Source organism: Giraffa tippelskirchi, chromosome 3 (assembly GCF_054371585.1).
Source record: "Giraffa tippelskirchi isolate mGirTip1 chromosome 3, T2T-mGirTip1v1.2.pri, whole genome shotgun sequence".
Lineage (NCBI taxonomy): Eukaryota > Metazoa > Chordata > Mammalia > Artiodactyla > Giraffidae > Giraffa > Giraffa tippelskirchi.
In genome coordinates this window covers 41,416,518-41,438,524 of record NC_137277.1, presented here as the reverse complement: position 1 = coordinate 41,438,524, position 22,007 = coordinate 41,416,518, and the positions used below count along the sequence as shown (strand labels likewise).

The following is a 22,007-nucleotide window of genomic DNA, read 5'->3' as shown; positions in this document are numbered from 1 at the left end:
TTAGTTAGAATATGAGGTGTAATGGAGAGCAACAGAGGATAAGAATAGAAAGAGAGTTTGAGGCTTTGAATGCTTTGTTTTAGTAAGGAATGGGAAGCCATTGAGGTTTTGAACAGGGATATGGTGACATGATCTGAGCTGTGCTATGGAAAAATCAATCTCTTAACAGTGGGTTAAGATGGTTTGGAGGAAGGAGAGACTGTGGTGCAGGGAGATTGGTTTAGAATAGCCTAGACAAGAACCACTGACGGCCGAGAATAGAAAAGTGGCAATGGGAGTAGAATTGAGGGATGAAGTTTCAGAGATACTGTAGAGGTGGAATTCACCAGATTTGGCAAATTCTAGATGATAGCAAGAAATCAAAGACAAAAGATTTCATATCCGTGTGATAAAATGAGTTATTGTCATTAACTGAATTGAATTAAGAAGAAGAGGTTTGGCAGTCGGGGGAAGGTGGAAAGTTAGGTTTTGGAACTTGTCCACACAAGTAGTTCCCACCTAAATATTTGCTATATTGCTGTATGGTAGGCTTGAGCCTCCAGGTTTCAGGTATCAGAGAGCAAGTACTTGTGCTTCTGCCTCTAAGAACTTCAAAAACAGCAGTAACAGCAATGAAGTTCCAGGATTTAAAGGGAAGCTGGCACTCTGCATGTACTTTTCATTTATTCAACAAACCATAGCAACAACCCCTCTACCAACCAGGCACTGTAGGAAGCACTGGAGATGTAAAAATGAATTAGACATAACCCCTGGTCTTAAGAATTCTCTTAGGAGTAGAAGTGTTTGTGACTGATTATAATACCAAGGGGTTTGCTTATATTGGCTGTGAAATGCTTTACAGATTCTTTGTTTACATCAGCCAAGTTATCTTTTTATTCCATTCATCCCATTTGAGCATTACAAAGCCCCATTCTTACTTGTGCTTATTCATCTTCCTACATTTGTCTGTGAATTTTATATTCCAGGATTATAGTGTCACCTATGGCCACTGTCCAGAGATCACAGTGTATACGAGCTGCTGCTACTTTCCTAGTGCAGCACAACTCCCTTCGTTGTGGGCAGAAAATAAGAAATCTCTTCTCAGCATGTTGGTGGAGGTGAGTAATCCTCTTTTAGAAGCGAACTCCCAGGAGTATGTTCAATGGAAACTTTTATGAAAACATTTTACTCATCTTTTACCAAAATTTTGTGTTATTGATATTATTTTTTTAATAATTTTATTTATTTTTATTTGTTTATTTCTGGCTGTGCTGGGTCTTCACTGATGTACAGGCTTTTCTCTAGTTGCAGCAAACAGAGACTCCTTTTCATTGCAGTGCTCAGGCTTCTCCCTGCAGTGGCTTCTCTTGTTGGGGAGCAGGGCCCTAGGGCACGTGGACTCAGTAGTTGCGGCTCCCAGGCTCTAGAGCACAGGCTCTCAGTAGTTGTGGCACAGGGGCATAGTTGCTCTACAACATATGGGATCTTCCCAGATCAGGGATCAGACGCATGTCTCTGACATTGACAGGTGGATTCTTTACCACTGAGCCACCAGGGAAGCCTCAGTATTATTTATTTTAAATGATGTAGAAAGGAGAGTTTTATTCCTTTTATATTGCCTAAATAGGTGCCGTGAGTTCACATACCTGCTGTATGATGAAGTAATTTAACCCTGTGAGATGTCACAGGTTCTTCCATTGAAATATCACACAGCGTTACTCCTGAGGTGGGAAGTGAAGCATTCAAAGCATAGGAGATTTGGGTTCTAACATTTTAGGCTTGACTATATCAGAGTCCTCTTTTCACTTATTTCCATCTCTGTGCCTCTGCAGCAGTGAATGAGTAGCAAACAAGGTCAGAGTCAGTGGGGAGGGAGAAATAAGCCAGCCTTCTGGAGGGTTTTTTTTGGTTTATGTCATGTCTCAATCTATTGCCCCTCAGATATCTGGCATCATGAAAATGTCGACTAAAAAATTATTCACAGCCTAAAAGTTGAGAGTTATGTTTTATTCAGTGAGAGCTTTTAGGACTTAAAGCCTGGAGGCAGGATCTCCAGTAACCCTGAAAGAACTGCTCCAAGGAAGTTGGGGAGGAGCCAGGATATATAGGAGTTTTGCAACAAAGGGCAGGTAGTCTTAACATCAAAAGATTGTTGTTAATTAAAGAAAACCAGTTATCTCAAGTTAAGGAAGTTAGCCATTTTCTATACATGGGAAGATGCAAGAGTGTGAGCCCACTGAAATCATTCCTTTGATATGCACCTCAGCTGTCTGGGGCCAGTATCCTGTGTTTTCACATTCTGAGCTTTCTCAGGGCTCACCATGGGGAGTGGCTGCAATCTGATGGCTGCTAGAAGGCAAATATTCTTTTGCTTCCTAAGTTCCCTCAGGGCTTACCAGCTCACCATCTGCTGTGGCTACAATCGCTGATGACTGTGACATTCTTTGTTTACTGATATAGCAGGCAATATTTCCATTTATCAAAAACACAAATTTATATTTTAAACGTTTTTTTTCAGGTTCATAAGGGAGTTCATGGATTTGTTAAAGATAAGACTGGAAAACCAATCTCTAAAGCAGTCATTGTGCTCAATGAAGGAATAAAGGTACACACAAAAGATGGAGGTTATTTCCACGTACTGTTAGCCCCAGGTGTCCATAACATCAACGCCATCGCTGATGGGTATCAGCAACAACATTCACAGGTAAGAAACTCAACTTGAGTGGTATAACGTAAATTCTTGTTAATAATGCTTCTAGAAACAGGAATATATATATGTTAGATATATATGTTAGTTGCCTAGTGTCCAACTCTTTGCGACCCCGTGGACTATAACCCACCAGGCTCCTCTGTGCATGGAATTCTCCAGGCAAAAATACTGAAGTGGGTTGCCATTTCCTTCTCCAGGGGATCTTCCCAACCCAGGGATCAAACCCAGGTCTCCCACATCGCAGACAGATTGTTTACTACCTGAGCCACCAGGGAAGCCCAAGAATCCTGGAGTGGGTAGCCTATCCTTCTCCAGGGGATCTTTCTGACCCAGAAGTTGAACTGGGGTCTTCTGCATTGCAGGCAGATTCTTTACCAGCTGAGCTACCAGGGATTAAACTTCTGTTTAACATTAAACTCTTGTTAGGAAGCTTGTAGGCAACAAAGAAAAATGGACCATCTCCTGATTATGATAGTTATCTTTCTATCCTTTAGCAACAAAAGGGAAATCTTTGTAGCATTTTGTATACTTTAGATGACAGCCAACCATCTCCTTGGTTTGCTGTAAAGGCCCTAGGAACATAGTGTGGATATAGTATACCTTAAGTAAACTTTTTCCTCATTCTTGCACTTTATCTTCCTAGGTCTTTGTGCGTCATGATGCCGCAAGTTCTGTGGTAATAGTCTTTGACACAGATAACCGGATTTTTGGTTTGCCAAGGGAGCTTGTGGTAACTGTATCAGGTAAATTTTCAGTAGTCAAAGTTAAAAACTCATCCTGACATTTCAGGTTGAGAGTGGATCAGCTCCACAATCATCTGAACCTTCTCCTCTACTGTCTCCTACCTAAACATGATTTTCCTGGAATATTTTCCCATATGTTCTCACAGCTTGCCCCTTCCCATTTTCTGGTCTATACTCAAACGTCATCTCCACAGAGAGACCTTCCTCCCTGATTACCCTAGCTAAAATAATACCCCTATCACTGTCTTTGCCTCACATGCTTGGGTTAAAGTACTTCTCACTAGCTGCCATTACATTATATGTTTGGTCATTTATTTGTCTGTATTTGGTCTCCCTCTCTAAAGCATGAGCTCTGACAGGAAAGGGCTTTTATCTGCCTCCCCAGAGCCTAGAACCATGGGCGGCATGTAGTGGGTCTTAAGGAAGAGCCACTTCACTGTTGGTTGAATGAATGACTTGCTAAGATCATAAGTACTTTGGACTTTGACTTATATTAGTTCTATTTTTCCCACGATCCTGGAAGGAGGGAATATTTGTTTCCTCCAGGATTAATGTGCCATTGCTTGAATTACTGAAAGTTTAAGAAGGAAAAAATGTGGTAAAACAATAAACACTGCTGTATTGTATCTTTGGACACAAAGAACCTTGGTTTATTTCTAAGGAGAGCTTGGACCTGTTAGAAAATAACCAAGTTTTATTACAGGGTGTGTTGGGGAGAGACCCTTGGTTGAGACAGAGTGGTGTATTGGAAACATGGGCAAATCATGGGGCCTGTTGTGTGGTGTCTACAGTAGACTAGTTCTTAACGTGAACCAGATAAAGCATGAATCACGAAGTGCTTAGAAAGACAGAAGCTGGGATTCAGTTTAAATCTGACTCTGCCACCCATTTGCTGTTGTGTGCTTAATTTTTATTATGACTTCATTAGTTGTATTTTCTGTTTCTTAGACTCTTATTCTGATAACCTTATGTAAAAATATTTTACATAAAAAATGAGGGATTTGGAATGAGATGAAAATTTACTGGAAAGGAAAAGTAGAAGTCATTGATTGATTTTAAAAAGCGGGTTGCACAGCATTAGCCATAATTCTGCATTGTGGTAAAAGAAAAAAATGTATATGTATACATACACACATGCATGGAGGAAAATCCAGAAAAAATATGCACTAGGGTTGTTAAAAAGGATCTGAGGATAATGGAAATGTGAGGAAGTAGAGTTTGGGGTTTGGGTTTTTGGCATTTTGCTTATCTATATTTTTCTAATTTTGTGCGTAATACATGTTACTACTTCTATAATAATAAAAGGTTGTTTTTAAGTGCATGAAATAAATAAATGAAGGGAATATGCTAAAAAGTGCCATTGTAAGCAGTTGCTTATTTGCACCCTTCAGCTAGAGCTCTACTCATGTGATGATTCTGTTTGACAGGAGCCACCATGTCGGCATTGATCCTAACAGCTTGCATTATCTGGTGCATCTGCTCAATCAAGTCTAACAGACACAAGGATGGCTTTCATCGGCTCAGGCAGCATCACGATGAGTATGAAGATGAAATTCGCATGATGTCAACTGGCTCCAAGAAGTCTCTCTTAAGCCACGAGTTCCAGGACGAAACAGACACTGAGGAGGAAACGTTATATTCCAGCAAACATTGAAACACACGCCTTGCATCTCTCCCAGCATAAGTACCAAGCAAAGTTACAGTTCTTTTCGGGAGACACTGCATCAAGGAGAGAGACTGTCTTGTTTCTTCAAAGAGCTTTGGGAAGTTAACTTGCTAAATTTGTATTCTCTGTGAATTTGGCTGCAGTTTTGAACTTCCCCTCCTTAAATACTCTTACCTTTAAAAAAAAAAAAAAAATCTGCTTTCTATTTATACAGCAGAGATGGGACAGCCACTTCGTTTTTCTTTTATAATTTAAGATGAGCTGTTTGGAGCTTATGTTGCAACTGCACAAAGCCAACTAGTGGATGTTGTCTTTTGCACATCAGGTGGTTTACTAGTGGCTTTAGCTTTTTCTCTTTATTTTATATGGCCAAAAGAATCCAGAAACATTAAGGCAGGGACAGCAGTCAGAATCTGACATAAAGCTTTAAAAACTCACTTTTTTTTTTAACCTATTGAGGAATACTTCTCTCTAGTTATTGAATAGCTGGAGTTTCTCATTATTCAGGTCTAATGGAGGCTAAATTGATTTTGAAACTTATATAGAGCATTAGGAAATGAATAAATGGGCTTCTGTATTGGGCTTTCTACCTGTTCCAAGGCTAGATCAGAACTAGTGGGCTGTGCTCTAAGCACAGAGGATTTCTCTACCTCTCTTTAAGGTTTAGCAAAGTTCTAAACATCCTCATTTTAAGGGATAACTCATTGACTCTGTTGTAAAAAGATCTCAATGTCCACTTGAGTAGAGCCAAGAAGGAGATCTAGCAAAAGCTAAAACTCATGTTGCCTATCTTTTAACGCGGTAAAAACCCACAGGTGCTGTTGCTTTTATCTGTGAAGCACTAGTTTATTCTAGAAATGCCTAATTCTCTAATACTTCCTAAATTCGAACCTTTTTTCTATGTCGTACACTTAGGGTTTTCAGATGACCTGGCAATCGACAAGATCTGAATTCTACTGAAAATACCTGGAAGTATGGAAGAAACCTCCTTGCACATTCTTAACCTACATTTGAACACAAAATATCTACACTTCATGTCCAACCCAGGCCGGCACCCTCTCATAGCATCCTATTACTGAAATAGCTTGGCCAGCCTTATTCATAAAGGCCTCTACAAGTGATTGGGTTCTTTGTCCTAATGTTTCATTTGGCAGTCTCTTCTTGATCAACCAATTTTGTTGAAAGTTCAGTTGAAAGCACTTAAGTATGGCTCCCTCTATTAAAAAAAAAAAAACCAAACATAAACACCACAGTGAGAAAGTATCCCTTCAGTGCCACTGAAGTTATTGCAAACGCCTAAAAGATTTGCATTTTACTGTGTCTGTGATATTATGCTATTCAATGGAAATGATGCTTTTTTGTGGGTATGAGTCTTACCAATGATCTAATGGTTTAATACCTTGGAATGTTTTAATGGCCAAGCTGCTGCTGAACTTCTACTAAATCAGGGGATCAGAAAACTTGCTCTCATCTTTTCAAGTTGAATTCTATATCCATTCATGTATCAGTCATCCCAAAGCTTTCACATGGAGTGGTTTACCACCCATCTAGGTCATTCAACCCAGTTTCCTGAGAAATGTACCCAAAGTAGCTTTACGCAAAGAGATCTGGTTTAGCAGGAGTAATGAAGTCATGACATTTATTACTGAGTATCTGTAGTCTAATTTGGGTGATTCAGGGTTAAGCCCTTCTGGTATTAATTCTGTTATCAACACAACTCTCAGTTTTGAGCCCTTGCTACCCTACTGTCAGCTCACCACATGCACAGAACAGAGGTCATGGGGTTTTGAAACTTAAGGAAATATACATGATTTAGTTTCTTCTGATAAATACTTTACATTTTCCTTAAGGGGATGATGTGGTGGCATTGCTCTTTTCAGCTTTATTTTTAAGAGTGCAAAGTCAGAAAACCCACAAAGGGCCTGTGAGTGGCTGGCTCCACTTGGGACAATTGCAGGTAGAAGTGAAACAAAGTTGATGAGACAGCCTTCAACTTTATTAGCATTGGTCTTCACTAGAGGATGCCTTTTAAATTCATTTCTCTCTTGAATGAAACATATCTTTCACTGTACATCACAGTGACTGGATTCCATGCCTTTTCAGCATGTGTAAAATATTTTTAGAGATGAACATACAAATAGTTCTTTTAATAATGTTTCTTGAAAGGAAAACCAAATTCTGCTATAAATCTTGAATCTCTAATGAATTTCTAAATGATGCATTGCTCTGGAAAACAAGGCCTTCTCAGCCTGTGTTAACCTGTTAACATGAATGTACAGAATCATGACTACTAAGACTGTGTTCTCTACCCTGCTTGGTCTTTTATTTGTGGATCTAATGTAATATTAGACCACATTAACTGCTTAAGGCATTGAAGCCATATGGCATGGGGAATGCATTTCTTCAGTATTTCTCCTAGAGACTTTCCATTTCCCTGGAGTCATGGAGGCAAGTAAGTATCACAGTATTAAGAAATTTTCCCAAAACCTGAGTTGTGCCTTTTTTTACTCACAAGGCATTTTTTTATTTTTTGTCCTGGTGATCAGTGTGTAAGCCTTCTTCCCTCGCAACTCCTTAATAAAAGCAAAGTGACTGAGTAGGTCATGTTCAAAGTGTCTGCCTGTGTAAATGCACTTGTACTGATTATACAGTTCAATAAGATGAACTCAAGTTAATTTCAGAAGGAAAGGCCCTTTGGTTTTGATGTATTTTGCTGAACATTTGAGTAGTGGTTGGGACCCCATCCAGTTGAGGAACACTTACAATTCTCTTTGGAGGGAATGTGCTTTGGGATTTTGTTATCCTCCAGAAAGGAAACAATGTATATTTGGCCCAGTGTGATTGACTGGTTAACCTTTGGTAACTTTCACCTGAATGAGATTTGCTGAATTAACGAGTCTTGAACGTAAAACTAACTATGAGTTGGCAAATAAATAAAAGGTAGTGCTGATGACTGAGCTTATTGTGTTTCTGAGCTAACACCAGGTTACTCAGTATAACCATGACCTGTTCTTCTATTTCCATTTATTCTCAGCAGTAAATCATTTTATTTTCCTGTGGCCAGAAACGCACTTGTGCCAGGTTTTGTCCTTGCTGCATTAAAAGCTTCTGGGCTGCAAATGCCCTCATAGTGCCCTACGTTATGGTTCTCGAGCAGAATCGTTTTTAACAGTAGCAACTTTAATGTTACTACAAAAATTCCACTACAGTTGATGTTCAGTGATTTTCTAGCTAGCAAATTTTTGATAAGTATTTGGATTTCTGATTTGTTGTAATTAAAGCAGATTTGGGGGGTGTGATTAGAGCCCTTGATTAATGTCAGCTAAACTTGGATTTCCAGTTCAGGAAGAAATATTTCCCAATACCCAATTCTCCTGTTTTTAGCAATAATTCATGAATATTTCACTTGACTTTCAGAATATTATCCTAGTTGATTTTGATTTGGCAGCATCTATTGTGAAATTTGAAAACAGGCTACCATTTTGAGGCAGTTGGGTATAAATTCTATAAAATGTGTATGACTCTGGCTTTTATAAATGGCATAATATGAGTGTACAAGCTACATTCTCTGCTGGCCATGCTGCAGATTTTCTGGAGGTATGACATAGTGGTATTTTTCTACTCTCAGATTAAAAATCAACTTTTCACCTCTCCACTTTTGCAGAGTGACATTCCCCAGCTCCAGAACAATCTATAGCTATTTACATGAGGTGCCCAAGACTCCTTCATCTCAAGTGCTTCAGTCTTTGGTTTATTATCATGCACTGTGCCTTCAAAACGAAATTTTTAAAAGGGACTTTAAATGAAGCTGAATAGTAGTTTAAAAAAGTCAATCTGTGTAATTTATGTGAAATCTAACTGTAATGAGGTCCTTTCTGTTTTTTATATGTAAACAGATCTACTAATCCTGTATAAAGGTTATTTTATGATGTCTGTCTTTCTTTGTGTTTTGTCTCATAATCTTTTTTCAAAAGCAGTAGACCAGAAAAGGTTATTGTCTCAATTCAAAATTTACGGATTTAGTGTTTCTACCTATTCCAGGAGAAAAATAGTACCAGACAAGGAATACAGGTTGTTAGCCGCAGAGTGTTTCTGTCTTCACGAATTGGCTTAACATAAAACTATGTTTCTGAAATAATTACATAATAGCCACAGTTCAGCTAGATTGATGTGTCAGTCTAGTCATTCCACAATGAACATAATAAAACTGGCCATGGAAAGGTTTATGTATCCAGCTCAAGCTTGTTTGTTCTAAATTTGGTTCCTTTTATAGATAAGTGGAGTTAGTGTAATGTATCCTGGCACTTTTAGACACAGTGGTAATGAACTTAAAAGCCCCTTTTCATTTAGCAATGATTTGTTGATACTGCTGCTCTAACAGGAATTGAGAAAACAAAGTTATATATATATAAAAAAATATATGGGCTCTGCAGGAATTCATACTCCAGGCCAGAGAAATAGAAATGGAAATAAGCTGTACTTCTGTTGCGACTGGTTCCTCTAAAAAGAAAGTCTGCTATGGAAGGGGTACAGCACAGAGTTGAGCATGGACTTGAGAGCTGAATCAGTCTCCCATTGACTCTTGGCTCTGCCACTTGCTTCCTCTGTGACTTTGTTTTGTACAGCTTGTTAACATTCTCTTGAGTCTCAGTTTCTCTACTGGTTAAGGAATAATACCTGATAGAACTGTAGTGGGAATGAAGCAAAATGATATTAGCAAAGGGCCTAGCATTGTATGTAACTCAGAAATTGAATGACCTTGGTAACCAGTATCCTTTGCTGTTTTCTGATCCCTTTGAAAGAAAGTTATTTTAATCACATATATGAACAAAAGATCGGTTTACAGGTGCCTTTTTAATTTAGAAGAAGTCCCTAGACATGAATACTAAAAATAAAAACTTCCATTATGTGGTTCCATAAATTGTATATAGCATGGCTTGTGCTGTGCTAAGTTGCTTCAGTTGTGTCTGACTCTGCAACTCTATGGACTGGGTAGCCCACCAGGCTCTTCTGTCCATGGGATTCTTCTGGCAAGAATACTGGAGTGAGTTGCCATGCCCTCCTCCAGGGGATTTTCCTGACCCAGGGAATGAACCTGCGTCTCTAAAGTCTCCTGCGTTGGCAGGCAGACTCTACCACTAGCGCCGCCTGGGAATGGCAGTAAAATTTTAAATTATGCCAAATGCTTCATATTTGGTTTTAAGTAAAATTAGATTATATTTATACTTACTCAGTGAAAACAGGCTTACTTAACTGCTGCAAGAAATATGAACAAGTAATGATGGTTCTTTGTCCCCCGATATATGAAGTATTTTCCTGAATTTTTGGAGTTTTCTCAGAAAGAACAAGAACCTTTTGGTTTATGTCATAAACATTGAGGTGAACATCCAGGTCACTGAAAACATTGGTGGCAGCCTAAGCTACCTGTCTCCCAATATTTCACTGGAAAATAATGCAAAAAACAAGAAGGAAAAAGTAAATAGAAACCTCAGTGTAAGTTGAAGACAGAGAATTTCAAAACTCCAAACTAACAATAAGATGAGAAAAATAACCAAATCTCAGCATACACTCTCACACGCTCTGCCCCAACCCTAGCCCAGTACAAGGGTTTGTGGAGAAAAGGCAGAGGAGGAATTGCAGCACTGGGCCTCAAGTTAGTATAAAACTACTTCCAGAAAGAGTGCACCTTAAGTCTGAATGGCCTAAAAAAACCAACATGTCCAAGCAGATCATATCAGAGCACAAACCATAGAGAAGAGGCCTTGGAGTGAATGTAACTTACAGGGGTCGAGAAGAGTCAGACGCAACTTAGTGACTGAACAATAAACAACAACAAGGAGTCAATGTTGGACACACAGGAAAAAGCACAAAAGAAGAGGCACCCTCTGACAATTGGGCAATGAGAACAAAAAGAGAAAGAGGACAATTTAGAGTCCTGCAAGATAAATGAAAACTGGGCTTCCCTGGTGGCTCAGTGGTGGGGAATCTGCATGCCAACGCAGGGGACACGGGTTCAATCCCTGGTCTGGAAAGATTCCACTAGCCACAGGGCAGCTAAGCCTGTGAGCCACAACGACTGAGTCCACGTGCTGCAACTACTGAAGCCTGCGTACCTAGAGCCTGTGCACCTCAACAAGAGAAGCCTCCGCAATGAGAAGCCCACACACCACCACTAGAGAGTAGCCCCTGCTCACCGCAACTAGGAAGGCTCAGCGCAGACATAAATTTTTTTAAAAAAGATAAAACCTGTTGAAGGATTGGAAAGTTACTAAAATAACAAGGACTTAAGGGTCAAGACCCTAGCAAAGGGAGTTCAGAGGTGAACATAATGAAGTTTTCACCTTAAGGCATTTGTTGACTCGTAAGTGGTGAGTAAGAGACACAGTAGCAGAGAACCCACACAGAAGCTTTAGGCAAGTAATGTGAGTTCAGCACCTGTCAAGGAAGGGGGCACTACTGGTCATCAGACTTTCAATTAGGACACTTGCATGACTACACATTACAAGTAGCAGTAATTACAGGTAACCGAAACAGGCCAATTTTTACATAGAATCCCACTTGGTATTAGTCCCACCCTACACTGGAGTAAACTGATCTGCACCTACATGAAGTGCCTACAAGAAGCAGAAAATTGTGTGGAGGAAGATACCCCCTAGAGTCTTCTATGATTACTACAAATTTTAATCTATAATGTATAACATCCAATTAAAAGTTCCTTTTATTATCCCATCTCGAATGATGAAAGATCAAGGGAAAAAATAGAAACAGTGCCATGGGAGTCACAGATTCTTCAGTTACCAATCAGACTTTAAAATAATGGCAAGGAATAAATTCAGGAAAGTAAAAGATAAGATGGAAGAATTTTAGCAGATAATTGTGCTAAGTCGCTCAGTTGTGTCCAGCTCTTTGCAACCCTATGGACTGTAGCCCGCTAGGCTCCTGTCCATGGGATTCTCCAGGTAAGAATACTGGAGTGGGTTGCCATGCCCTCCTCCAGGGGATCTTCCTGACCCAGGGATTGAACTCGAGTCTCTTATATCTCCTGCATTGGCAGGCAGGTTCTTTACCACCAGCTCCGCCTGGGAAGCCCTTGGCAGATAATTAACATCTATTAAAAATTAGAGACTTTCACTTCAGGACAAAATGGACTAGATGTAGTTTTATTCCTCCCACCAAGCACAGCAAAAAACCAAAAAACTCATGCATTATGCATAAAATAAAGGAGACTCAGGGAGAGAGAAGAAGGCAGACCACCCAGGAAACTCCAAGTGACCTCCTGCATCCAAGGAATGACATAGTGGTAAGTTCCCTGGGTTTTCTTTTTTGCTTCATGTATCTCATAATAGATCTTGCCTCATGTATCCCATAGTGGATCCTGGAGACACTAACAACCCAGAAATGCCAAAGGGCGCAGACAAAAAAAAGTAAAGAAAAGCCTTCTCCAGCCAAAGAACCAGGAAAGGGGCAACCTACCAGGGCAGAACAGTCTTAGATAACAATTGTACTACTCCAGCCAATTGCTACAGAAAAAAACCGAGGCCATCTCTACCCTCCGCCAGCATAGGCTGAACAGGCAGCCTAGCACTCTTCCCCACTGCCTGGGTGGTATCAAAGAGGGCCACGTGGGGAGCTAGGACTCTCACTACCATATAGTGATAATGAAGTTCCCTCTCGTGGTGTCAGTGGAGGGCACGTGGGGAGCAGTAACAAGTCACCCTTCCCACCTGGGTTAACAACAAAGGTCAAGATGGAGGGGATGGGGGGTGTGTGTGTGTGAACTTTCTCTCCCAGTTAGTAGTAACAAGGTTCTACTATCTTTCCCATCAGCATAGAGTCAAAGGAGCTCTGCTTAAATAGAGGTGTTAAATAGGATCCAGAGTCTTATTGAATATAATACCTAAAATATCCAGGATACAATTTTAAAAATCACTCATCTGCCAAGACCCCAGAAAATTTCAACTTGAATGAAAAAAGACAACAGATGCCAACATCAAAATGACACAGACATGGAAATTATCTGGCAAGGATTAATAAAAATATTTCACTGAGCAATTACAAATAATCTTAGAATAAATGATAAAAAGAATCTCCACAAAGAAAAACTCTCACCAAATAAATAGAAGATATAATAAGGAACCAAATGAAAATTTTTGATCTGAAAAATACAATGATTAAAACCAAATAAACCTACACTAACACCCACCATAATCAACGTTCTGAAAACTAAAGATAATGAAAAAGTTTTTAAAGCAGAGAGAAGAGATACATTAGTTTTAGCGGAAAAAAATTCAAATAACAGCCAATTTCTCATCAGAAACTGTGGAATCAGGAAGGAATTGACACATTTTTCAAGTGCTGGGGGAAAAAAGCGATTGTCAGCCCCAGATTCCTAATCTGGCAACGAAATTTTTCAGGAATGAAGGGGAAATCCATACATCTCAGACGAAGAAAAACTAATAGAATTTATCTCCAGCTGAACTACTTTTTAACAAATGGCTAAAGAAGGTTCTTGAAACAGAACATGACACAAGGCGGAAGTAGGATGCAGAGGTTGGTGTCGGAAAGAAAAGAGCCTCTGGCTCCAAGAAGAGAAAGAGGTGGCTGAAGATACACATGTGAGAGAAGGTGAAGGAAACAGATAGTTGGGTCTGAGGATGACTTTCTTCTCAGCCTGGGAGGTATCTCCTGCTGCTGCTGCTGCTAAGTCGCTTCAGTCGTGTCCGACTCTGTGCGACCCCATAGACGGCAGCCCACCAGGCTCCCCCGTCCCTGGGATTCTCCAGGCAAGAACACTGGAGTGGGTTGCCATTGCCTTTCTCCAATGCATGAAAGTGAAAAGTGAAAGTGAAGTCGCTCAGTCGTGTCCGACTCTTAGCGACCCCATGGACTGTAGCCTACCAGGCCCCTCCGTTCATGGGATTTTCCAAGCAAGAGTACTGGAGTGGGTTGCCATGTCCTTCTCCAGAGGAGGAATCGCCTAAAGATGGGATAAACCCAGCCAGCTCAAGGCGATGATGCAGGTTTGGGACGCGGAGAGCGAATACAGACACCAAAAGACAGATGTTCAGGGAGTGTCAGGCGCTAAATCTGAAGCTGTCCGTCTCGCTACTCAAAAGGTGTAATATGATATATTGACCACCAGGTGGCGGTGTCTGTGGAAGCTCATGTATCCCATCGGCCCTGGCGCCCAGCGGAAGAAGGCGTGGACGTGACTCTCTGGCTCGCCTCGTCTCTATTCTCCTATCCCCACTGACGTCGGACAACAAAGATGGCGGCAGGAACGAGCAATTACTGGGAAGGTGAGGGGAGACCTCCGTGTACGTCTTGCCAAGGGGCAGAGGGGCTGAGTAAGGACAAGTCTTGGCGGAGGCAGCAGAGGGAAGAGCCTGGCCTTCAGAGCGGCTGAGTTGAGGGGTAGGGCTGGTCTAGTGGGAGTCCTCGGGCCTAGAAGTTGTAGAAACCGTACGGTCTGGGGAGGAGGCTGATCTGATCGGCAGTTGGGACCTGGGGCAGGTGTTGGGCAGAGAAGGCTGAGCCGCGGCCGACAGGAAGAGGGCCTGATTCTCCGGAGGAGAGCTGGGCTGAGGCGGTCGCGGAACTTTGACGGAGGGGTTTGGGGTGTGAACTCGTGAGAGGAAACGAGTGTTGAGTCCAGAAGACTGGAGGAGTCAGCGCCTTAGAGTTGAGGTCGCTGTTGGACAATTGAGTAGGAAAAAAGAAAGGAGGAACTTGTCAGTCCGGTCCATCGAGGGAAGTTGTGTGAGCGGAATGTCTCCCTCCTGTGGGGTCCCCTTGGCAGCTTCGGGCTGGGACTTCGAGGATTGGGTGGCGAGTCGCGTTTGAAGGCAGAGGAAATAACTTTACCCCCTGCTCCGGAGATCGGTTTTGTTAAAAAGAGAAAGTTGAGAGAATCAATGTGAATTGTAATGATTGCATCTGCTATACTTCTGCCAAAAAAACAAAAACCCATCTTGTGACTTGACAAGTACGTTTATTTAATTCCTGAAAATATGATTCGATAAGGGGTCTCAGGTAAAACTCATTTCTGGACTATGATGATGAACAGAGATCAGAGAAGGCTCACGTTTATTTTTTTCCAATTGTCTCTTTGCTCTACTGTAAAATATGATAGAAACTACTCGCCGAAACCCCTTTCCCTTTTAACCTATTTCCTCTTGCTCCCCGTTGAAGCCTCTGGAGACCACCACAAATAGCAGATTGTCACTATCAGCCTCTTGATCTAAAATACTTCATTCTAAGTTCATGGGTACTTGCCTGTCATACTTTCAGTATGCTTTTACTTGATATTTTATACTAGAGAAGACAATTACTAATTACAGAGAAGCGTGCTGATAGTTTCAGACGTATTAAAACGCTTATTTGAAATGTGTGTGCTAGCTAGAAAATATTTTTAAATTATGTAGAAGTGGTTATTGGTATCTTTAGTCATTAGGCTATACTTTGTTGAAGCATCGTGCTATAATAATTATGGCAGCTTATTTTTTTATTGAGTATACTTGCTTTACAGTGTTGTTAGTTGCTGTTGTACAGTGAAGTGCATCAGCTATGTGTATACATATATCCCCTCCCTCTTGAACTCCCCCCTGCCACTCCCATCCCACCCATCTAGGTCATCATCACAGAGCACCGAGCTGAGCTCCCTGTGCTATAGGCAGTACGTTCCCACTAGCTATTTTAGGCATCTCTCTCTCTCCAGTGGCTAAGTCTGTGTCCAACTCTTGCAACCCCATGGACTGCAGCCTGCCAGTCTCCTCTGTCCATAGGATTCTCCAGGCAAGAATACTGGAGTGGGCTGCCATTTCCTTCTCCCGACCCAGAAATCGAACGCACGTCTCCTGCCTTGCAGGCAGATTCTTTACCAACTGAGCTATGAGGGAAGCCCTATTTTTTTTTTTTTTTTTAGTAGTGTATTTATGTCAAACCTAATCTCCCAGTTCACCCCACCCTCCCCACCTGCCTCTGTGTCCAGCACGTTTGTTCCCTGTATCTATAGTGACTTACTGACTGTCTACTCTGTGCCAGGCGCTTTAAATACATGATTAGTAATGCATAGAAAAACTCTGAAGGTAATTTATAAAGCAAAAAGCAGAGATTCATAGGTTAAGTCGATTGTGAATAAATCTCAGAGCCAGTTCTCAAAACTTCAGAACTTTAGGCTGAGCTGAGATTCTGAAGTTTGGTCTCTGGGAAAATGTACTTCACTGTATTACCTACATGGTGCTTCCTACATCTGGTTGCTGATTAGTGCATTGAAATAATGTTTTATATTCTTATTCCTGAAAGATGAGATGTTTATACTAAGCGTTCTATATTCCAACACTTTTATTTTGACCTCTACTTCATCATGAATGAAAGGACTCATTTCTAGATAAGAGTTACTGGACTGGCTTCTCTCACTCAACTTAGATACCAAACTATTACATGATACCAGTTTCTCTCCATGTATGTTTTCTTCTGTTCTTTTCAAACTTATGCTCTTATTTCTGTCATACTTAGAGTTGACCTTGTCGGTAGCACATTGTTCATTTGCTGTTAAACTCAGCCTCTTCAAATACCTTCCAGTAAGCTTATTGAAAGATAGTTTTTTAAATCTTTGTCAGTGATTTTTTTTTTCTTTAACAATCACTCTATTGTTAAGAATTTAATAAATTTCATAAGCCTAGTAAAGCTTTGGCACTTAAAGAGATAGGATATTCCCTGTCAAAAATAGTGATGGTTTCTTTTTTATAAAATTAGCTGGTAAATGGATACAGTGCTGATCATAAACCATATTCAGCTCCTTTGGTGATTTGTTCTCTTCTGTTTTCCCCTGAGTTACAAAATTTTAGTTACTGCTATAGAAATAATTTCAGGGACGTTAGAACAGCATTTGTTGTCTAGCTGTCTTTAGGATAAAGCCCAAAATTTGCATTTCCCACTCTTTCTCCCCTTTTTGCCTCATCTGAAGTTTAAATAAGTGTCAGTTTGTTTTCAGGAGTGTTTGGTTTGCATCTTTTAGTACTCTAGATCTATGATCATCTGCATAGTTTGTTTTCTTCAGAAAAGTTCTGTGCTTTTTATATCTACTGATGGACTTTTTATGTCTAATTATTTGCTTTTGTAATTTTGTTAAAGATCTCAGGAAACAGGCTCGACAGCTGGAAAATGAACTTGACCTGAAACTAGTCTCCTTCAGTAAACTGTGTACAAGTTACAGTCACAGCAGTGCCCGAGATGGAAGACGCGACAGACATAGGTACTACCAGATTCTCTCTCTTTTGCCTTATATAATTAAAAGCATTTTTAAAAAATAAAGTAAAATATATAACTCTGTAACTTGGTCTATTGGTAAATTTTTGATGGGTTTTAAAGTGATTTATAAAAATCCTTAATTCTAGAGACTGACATTTATTTGGAATCCTTAGGCAAATATTGTGTTGGCATCAGGAGGGAAATGCTAAGGCTTAAGAATGAGTTCATCAGAAGTAAATTTCTATTTCATCCCGTATAGGAAATGTTGCTTTGCCCACATTGTGTTTCTTATATTTTCCGATTGCTAAATGGATCTAAGGGACTACTCAAATACAAAGTATACTTACTGCTATTCTGGTGGTTTAGAATTAATCTAATGCAGTGTATGTCCTCACTGTTAACCATCCAAGCTATTTTAAATTTTGGTTCTTCTTTTTTTTTTTTTATTGGGGTATAGCTGATTAACAGGTCGTGATGATTTCAGATGAACACTGAAGAGACTCAGCCATACATATACATGCATCCATTCTCCCCCAAACTTCCCTCCCGTCCAGTCTGCCATATAACATTGAGCAGAGCTCTCTGTGCTATTCAGTAGGTCCCTGTTGGTTATCCATTTTAAATATAGCAGTGTGTACATGTAATGTTTGTTCTTTTTTGAGAAACTGGTATACTCCTCTTTGAACAGATGTAAATGTATTCTTATCTTTGAACCTCACTTTAGGCCATCCACTTATTTAAAAAAAATATTAGGAAATACTTAAGACAGTTAGGAAGATAGAAAGAATAATATAATGGGTCCCTGTGTGCCTATCTCCCACTTAAGAAATAATCATTATCAATTCATTTGAAGCCCCTGATGGCATCCCATTTTCTCCCTCCCTATAATTTCCATATATTTTTACTACCTATATTTGTGTTCCTGAACAGTTCATAATGGTTACTTTTTAACTTGCTTTTTTGTTTAACATTATTAAAAAAAAAAAAATTTATCTTTGGCTTTGCTGGGTCTTTGTTGCTGCATGGGCTTTCTCTAGTTGTGGCAAGTTGGGGCTACTCTTCGCTGCAGTGCTGGGGCTTCTCTTGTTGTGGAGCACAGGCTCTAGGGCACATGGGCTTCAGTAGTTGTGGCTCCTGAGCTCTAGAGCAGAGACTTAGTAGTTGTGGCACATGGGCTTAGTCGATGTTACTATTGTAATTGTTTGGGGGCACCACAAACTACTACACCCTTATAAGATGACAGAGTTAATCAATATTGTGTGTGTTCTGACTCCTTCATGGACAGGTCGTTCTCCCTTCTCTTTCCCTCGTCTCAGGCCTTCCTATGCCTTGAGACACAACAATATTGAAATTAGACCAATTAATAACTCTACAGTGCCCTCTAAGTGTACAAGTGAAAATGTCAGTCACTTTAAATCAAAAGCTGGAAATGATTGAGCTTGGAGAGGAATTCATACTGAAAGTCGAGATAGGTCAAAAGCTAGGCTAAACAACCGAATTCTGAACACAAAAGAAAAGTTCTTGAAGGAAGTTAAATACTGCTGCTCCTGTGAACACACGAATGATAAGAGAGTGAAAAGCCTCACTGCTGATACGAAGAAAGTTTCAGTGGTCTGAACAGATCAAACCAGCCATAGCATTCCCTTAAGCCAGAGCCTAATCCAGAGCAAAGCACTAACTCTCTCCAGTTCTGTGAAGCTGAGAAGGGAAGCTACAGAAGCTAGTCGAGGTTGGTTTGTGAGGTTTAAGGAAAGAAGACATCCCCATAACATCAAAGAGCAAGGAGAAGCCACAAGTGCTGATATATTAATAGAAGCTGTAGCAAGTTATCTAGCAGATCCAGCTAAGGTAATTAATGAAGGTGGTGACATTAACTAGCAGATTTTCAATATAGATGAAACAGCTTTCTATTGAAAGGTGTCATCTAGGACTTTCATAATTAGAAGTTGATGTCTGAAAGCTTCAAAGGACAGATTGACTCGCTTGTTAGGGGCTAATGCAGCTGATGACTCTAAGTTGAAGCCAGTGCTCACCATTTTAAAAATCCTAGGGCCTTTAAGGATTGTGCTAGATCTGCTCTGCCAGTGCTCCATTAATTGAACAACAAAGCCTGGATGACAGCACATGTGTTTACAACAGAATATTTTAAACCCACTGATGAAACCTACCCTTCGGAAAAAAGATTCCTTTCAAAATATGACTGCACACTGACAATGTACCTTACTCACCCAGGAGCTCTCATGGAGATGTACAGTGAGATTGATGTTATTTTCATGCCTGTGTTAGTGTCCATTCTGTAGCCCATGGATCAAGGAGTAATTTCAACTTTCAAGTCTTACTACTGAAGAAATAATAAATAATGGAAGCTGCTATCTATGGCTTCCACAGATAGTGCTTCTTCCAGTAGGTCTGGACAGAGTCAATTGAGACCCTTCTAGAAAGGATTCACCATTCTAGATGCCATTAAGAGCATTAAGATCATAGGAAGAGGTCAAAATAATGTTACCAGGTATTTGAAAGAAGTTGATTCCAACCCTCATGGATGACTTTGAGGGGGGTTCAAGACTTGTGTGGAGGAAATAACTGTGCATGTAGTGGATATAGCAAGAGAATTAGAAGTTAGAGTTAGAGGTGGAGTCTGAAGCTGTGATTGAACTGCCACAGATGCCAAGTTGTTTCTTATATATATTTACAGATAGATACAGATACATATATACTTATGGATATATATGGGCTTCCCAGGTGGTAAAGAACCCGGCTGCCAGTGCAGGAGACATAAGAGATGTGAGTTCAATGCCTGAGTCAGGAAGATCCCCTGGAGGAGGGCATGGCAACCTGCTCCAGTATTTTTGCCTGAAGAATCCCATGAACAGAGGACAGACAGGCTCTAGTCCATGGGATTGCAAAGAGTCAGACCTGAGTGAAGCGACTTAGCACGCACACGCGCATGAATATATATCTGTGTGTGTCTAAGTTTCTTATAGATAAATGGTTTCTTGAGATAGAATCTGCTTCTACTCCTGGCGAAGATGCTGTGAAGATCATTGAAATGACCACAGAGGATTTAGAATATTACATTTTAGTTGATAGAGCAGCAGCAGGATTTGACAGGATTGACTCCAATTTTGAAAGAAGTTCTGCTCTGGGTAAAATGCTGTCAAATAGCATCGCATGCTGTAGAGAAATCGATCATGAAAAGAAGAGTCCATCAATTAACAACTTCAGTGTTGTCTTATTTTTTAAAATTGCCACAGCCACCCCAGCCTTTACCAGCCACCACCCGAGGCAGTTGGTAGCTATCAGTATCAAGGCAAGACCCTCCATCAGCAAAAAGATTACTCACTGAAGGCTCAGGTGATGGTTAGCATTTTTAAGCCATAAAGTATTTATAAATTCCAGTGTGTACATTGGTTTTTTTTAGAATAATACTATTGCAGTCTTAACAGATTACAGTAAAGTGTAAACAACTTTTATGTGCACTGAGAAACAAAAAAATTAATGTGATTCACTTTATTGAAATGCTTGCTTTATTGTCGTGGTTTGGAACTAAACCCACAGTATCTCTGAGGTATACTTGTACTTTTATGACTCCTTTAAAGGGGAAACTATTCGAAAACATTCCATCAGAAATTCTACAACAAATTGAGAGTGAGTTTGTGGAGTTACTTCACTCTCACTGTCCCTTTTAACAAGAAACCTAGGGCCATGAGGATCCAGTGTGCATCTTAAAGTATTTGTTGCCCAGGTTGAAAGCACATCATAATGAATAAACTCGGTGATGACCAGAATTTTTCTTCCAGGAGTTATTTTTTTACTTTCTATGTTTTGAGAACTATATGTTCTGTGAATTACCACATACTTATGAAATGAATTAAATTTAACTGAATCTCAGTATTGTGGAAAGGATGTTTTTCTTCATTTCCCTGGACTCATACCTCCCTGAGAGTGGTGAATGTAAAGATTGCCTCCTCATTCATTCAGCAACTATTTTAATGAGCATCTACCATGTGCCAAGCACTGTTCTAGGTGGTAGGCTTGTATCTGTGAACAAGACAGAGGCAGTTTTCTTCCTGATGGAGCATATATCATTGGTCTATTGTGCTTTTTCATATATCTGTATTAGTAGTGTATAAAGTATTTCCCCTGGGCACATTCGAAGAGATAACCACAGAACCTTGGGTTGACTCTGACATAAAGAATGAGATATTTTAAGGTGAATGAATTAAAATTTTAAAGAAAAATTTGGACCTAAGCATCCTAAATTGAAAACCCTCCTTATTAGCCACTTTTTGGCTATTTCACTGTTACTATTGCTGTAAATGTGTATGTAGAAAAGAGAAAGAGCCAAGGTAAATTTTGCCATTTAAAAAAAAACTGTTAGTTGCTCAGTTGTGTCGGACTCGTTGCGACCTCGTGCACTGTAGCCCACCAGGCTCCTCTGTCTTTGGAATTCTCCAGGCAAGAATACTGGAGTGGGTAGCCATTCCCTTCTCCAGGGGATCTTCCTGACCCAGAGATTGAACTTAGGTCTCTTGCACTGCAGGCAGATTCTTTACCATCCGAGCCACCAGAGAAGCAAACTGATGAAGCAACTGCCACAGGGGAAGACGAAGTCTTAGTAAGATTGGAGAACAGAGTCACTGTCTGGTATTTATCT

General features: G+C 40.2%; 2 protein-coding genes and 1 long non-coding RNA gene across 5 annotated transcripts in view; 2 read left to right on the top strand and 1 right to left on the bottom strand.

Annotated features, from left to right (window-relative positions):
* The window catches only part of CPD (carboxypeptidase D), a 67,224-nt gene extending 61,005 nt beyond the window's left edge, over window positions 1-6,219 (top strand). Inside the window, exons 18-22 of one of the 2 annotated variants that reach the window (XR_014079574.1) lie at window positions 966-1,097; window positions 2,498-2,683; window positions 3,333-3,432; window positions 4,860-5,199; window positions 6,014-6,219. Coding sequence is in view for 1 of the 2 variants with exons in the window: in XM_081580190.1 (XP_081436316.1) it covers window positions 966-1,097; window positions 2,498-2,683; window positions 3,333-3,432; window positions 4,860-5,086 (645 nt within the window). In the remaining variant the exon portion in view is untranslated. Of the gene's footprint in view, window positions 1-965; window positions 1,098-2,497; window positions 2,684-3,332; window positions 3,433-4,859; window positions 5,214-6,013 lie in introns of those variants that run through there. The other variant, XM_081580190.1, reaches the window with a different exon arrangement.
* Window positions 6,220-9,937: 3,718 nt separating this feature from the next.
* Window positions 9,938-14,266, bottom strand: LOC145542087 (uncharacterized). Its single transcript, XR_014079575.1, has 2 exons — window positions 10,329-14,266; window positions 9,938-10,246 (listed from the first exon to the last, which is right to left on the bottom strand). It is a non-coding gene; the product is annotated as an uncharacterized LOC145542087 (long non-coding RNA).
* An 80-nt stretch (window positions 14,267-14,346) lies between these two features.
* The window catches only part of GOSR1 (golgi SNAP receptor complex member 1), a 40,547-nt gene continuing 32,886 nt past the window's right edge, over window positions 14,347-22,007 (top strand). Inside the window, exons 1-2 of one of the 2 annotated variants that reach the window (XM_081580192.1) lie at window positions 14,347-14,397; window positions 17,234-17,354. In XM_081580192.1, the coding sequence (XP_081436318.1) occupies window positions 14,367-14,397; window positions 17,234-17,354 (152 nt within the window). In that variant the 5' untranslated portion in view covers window positions 14,347-14,366. Of the gene's footprint in view, window positions 14,416-17,233; window positions 17,355-22,007 lie in introns of both variants that reach the window. The other variant, XM_081580191.1, reaches the window with a different exon arrangement.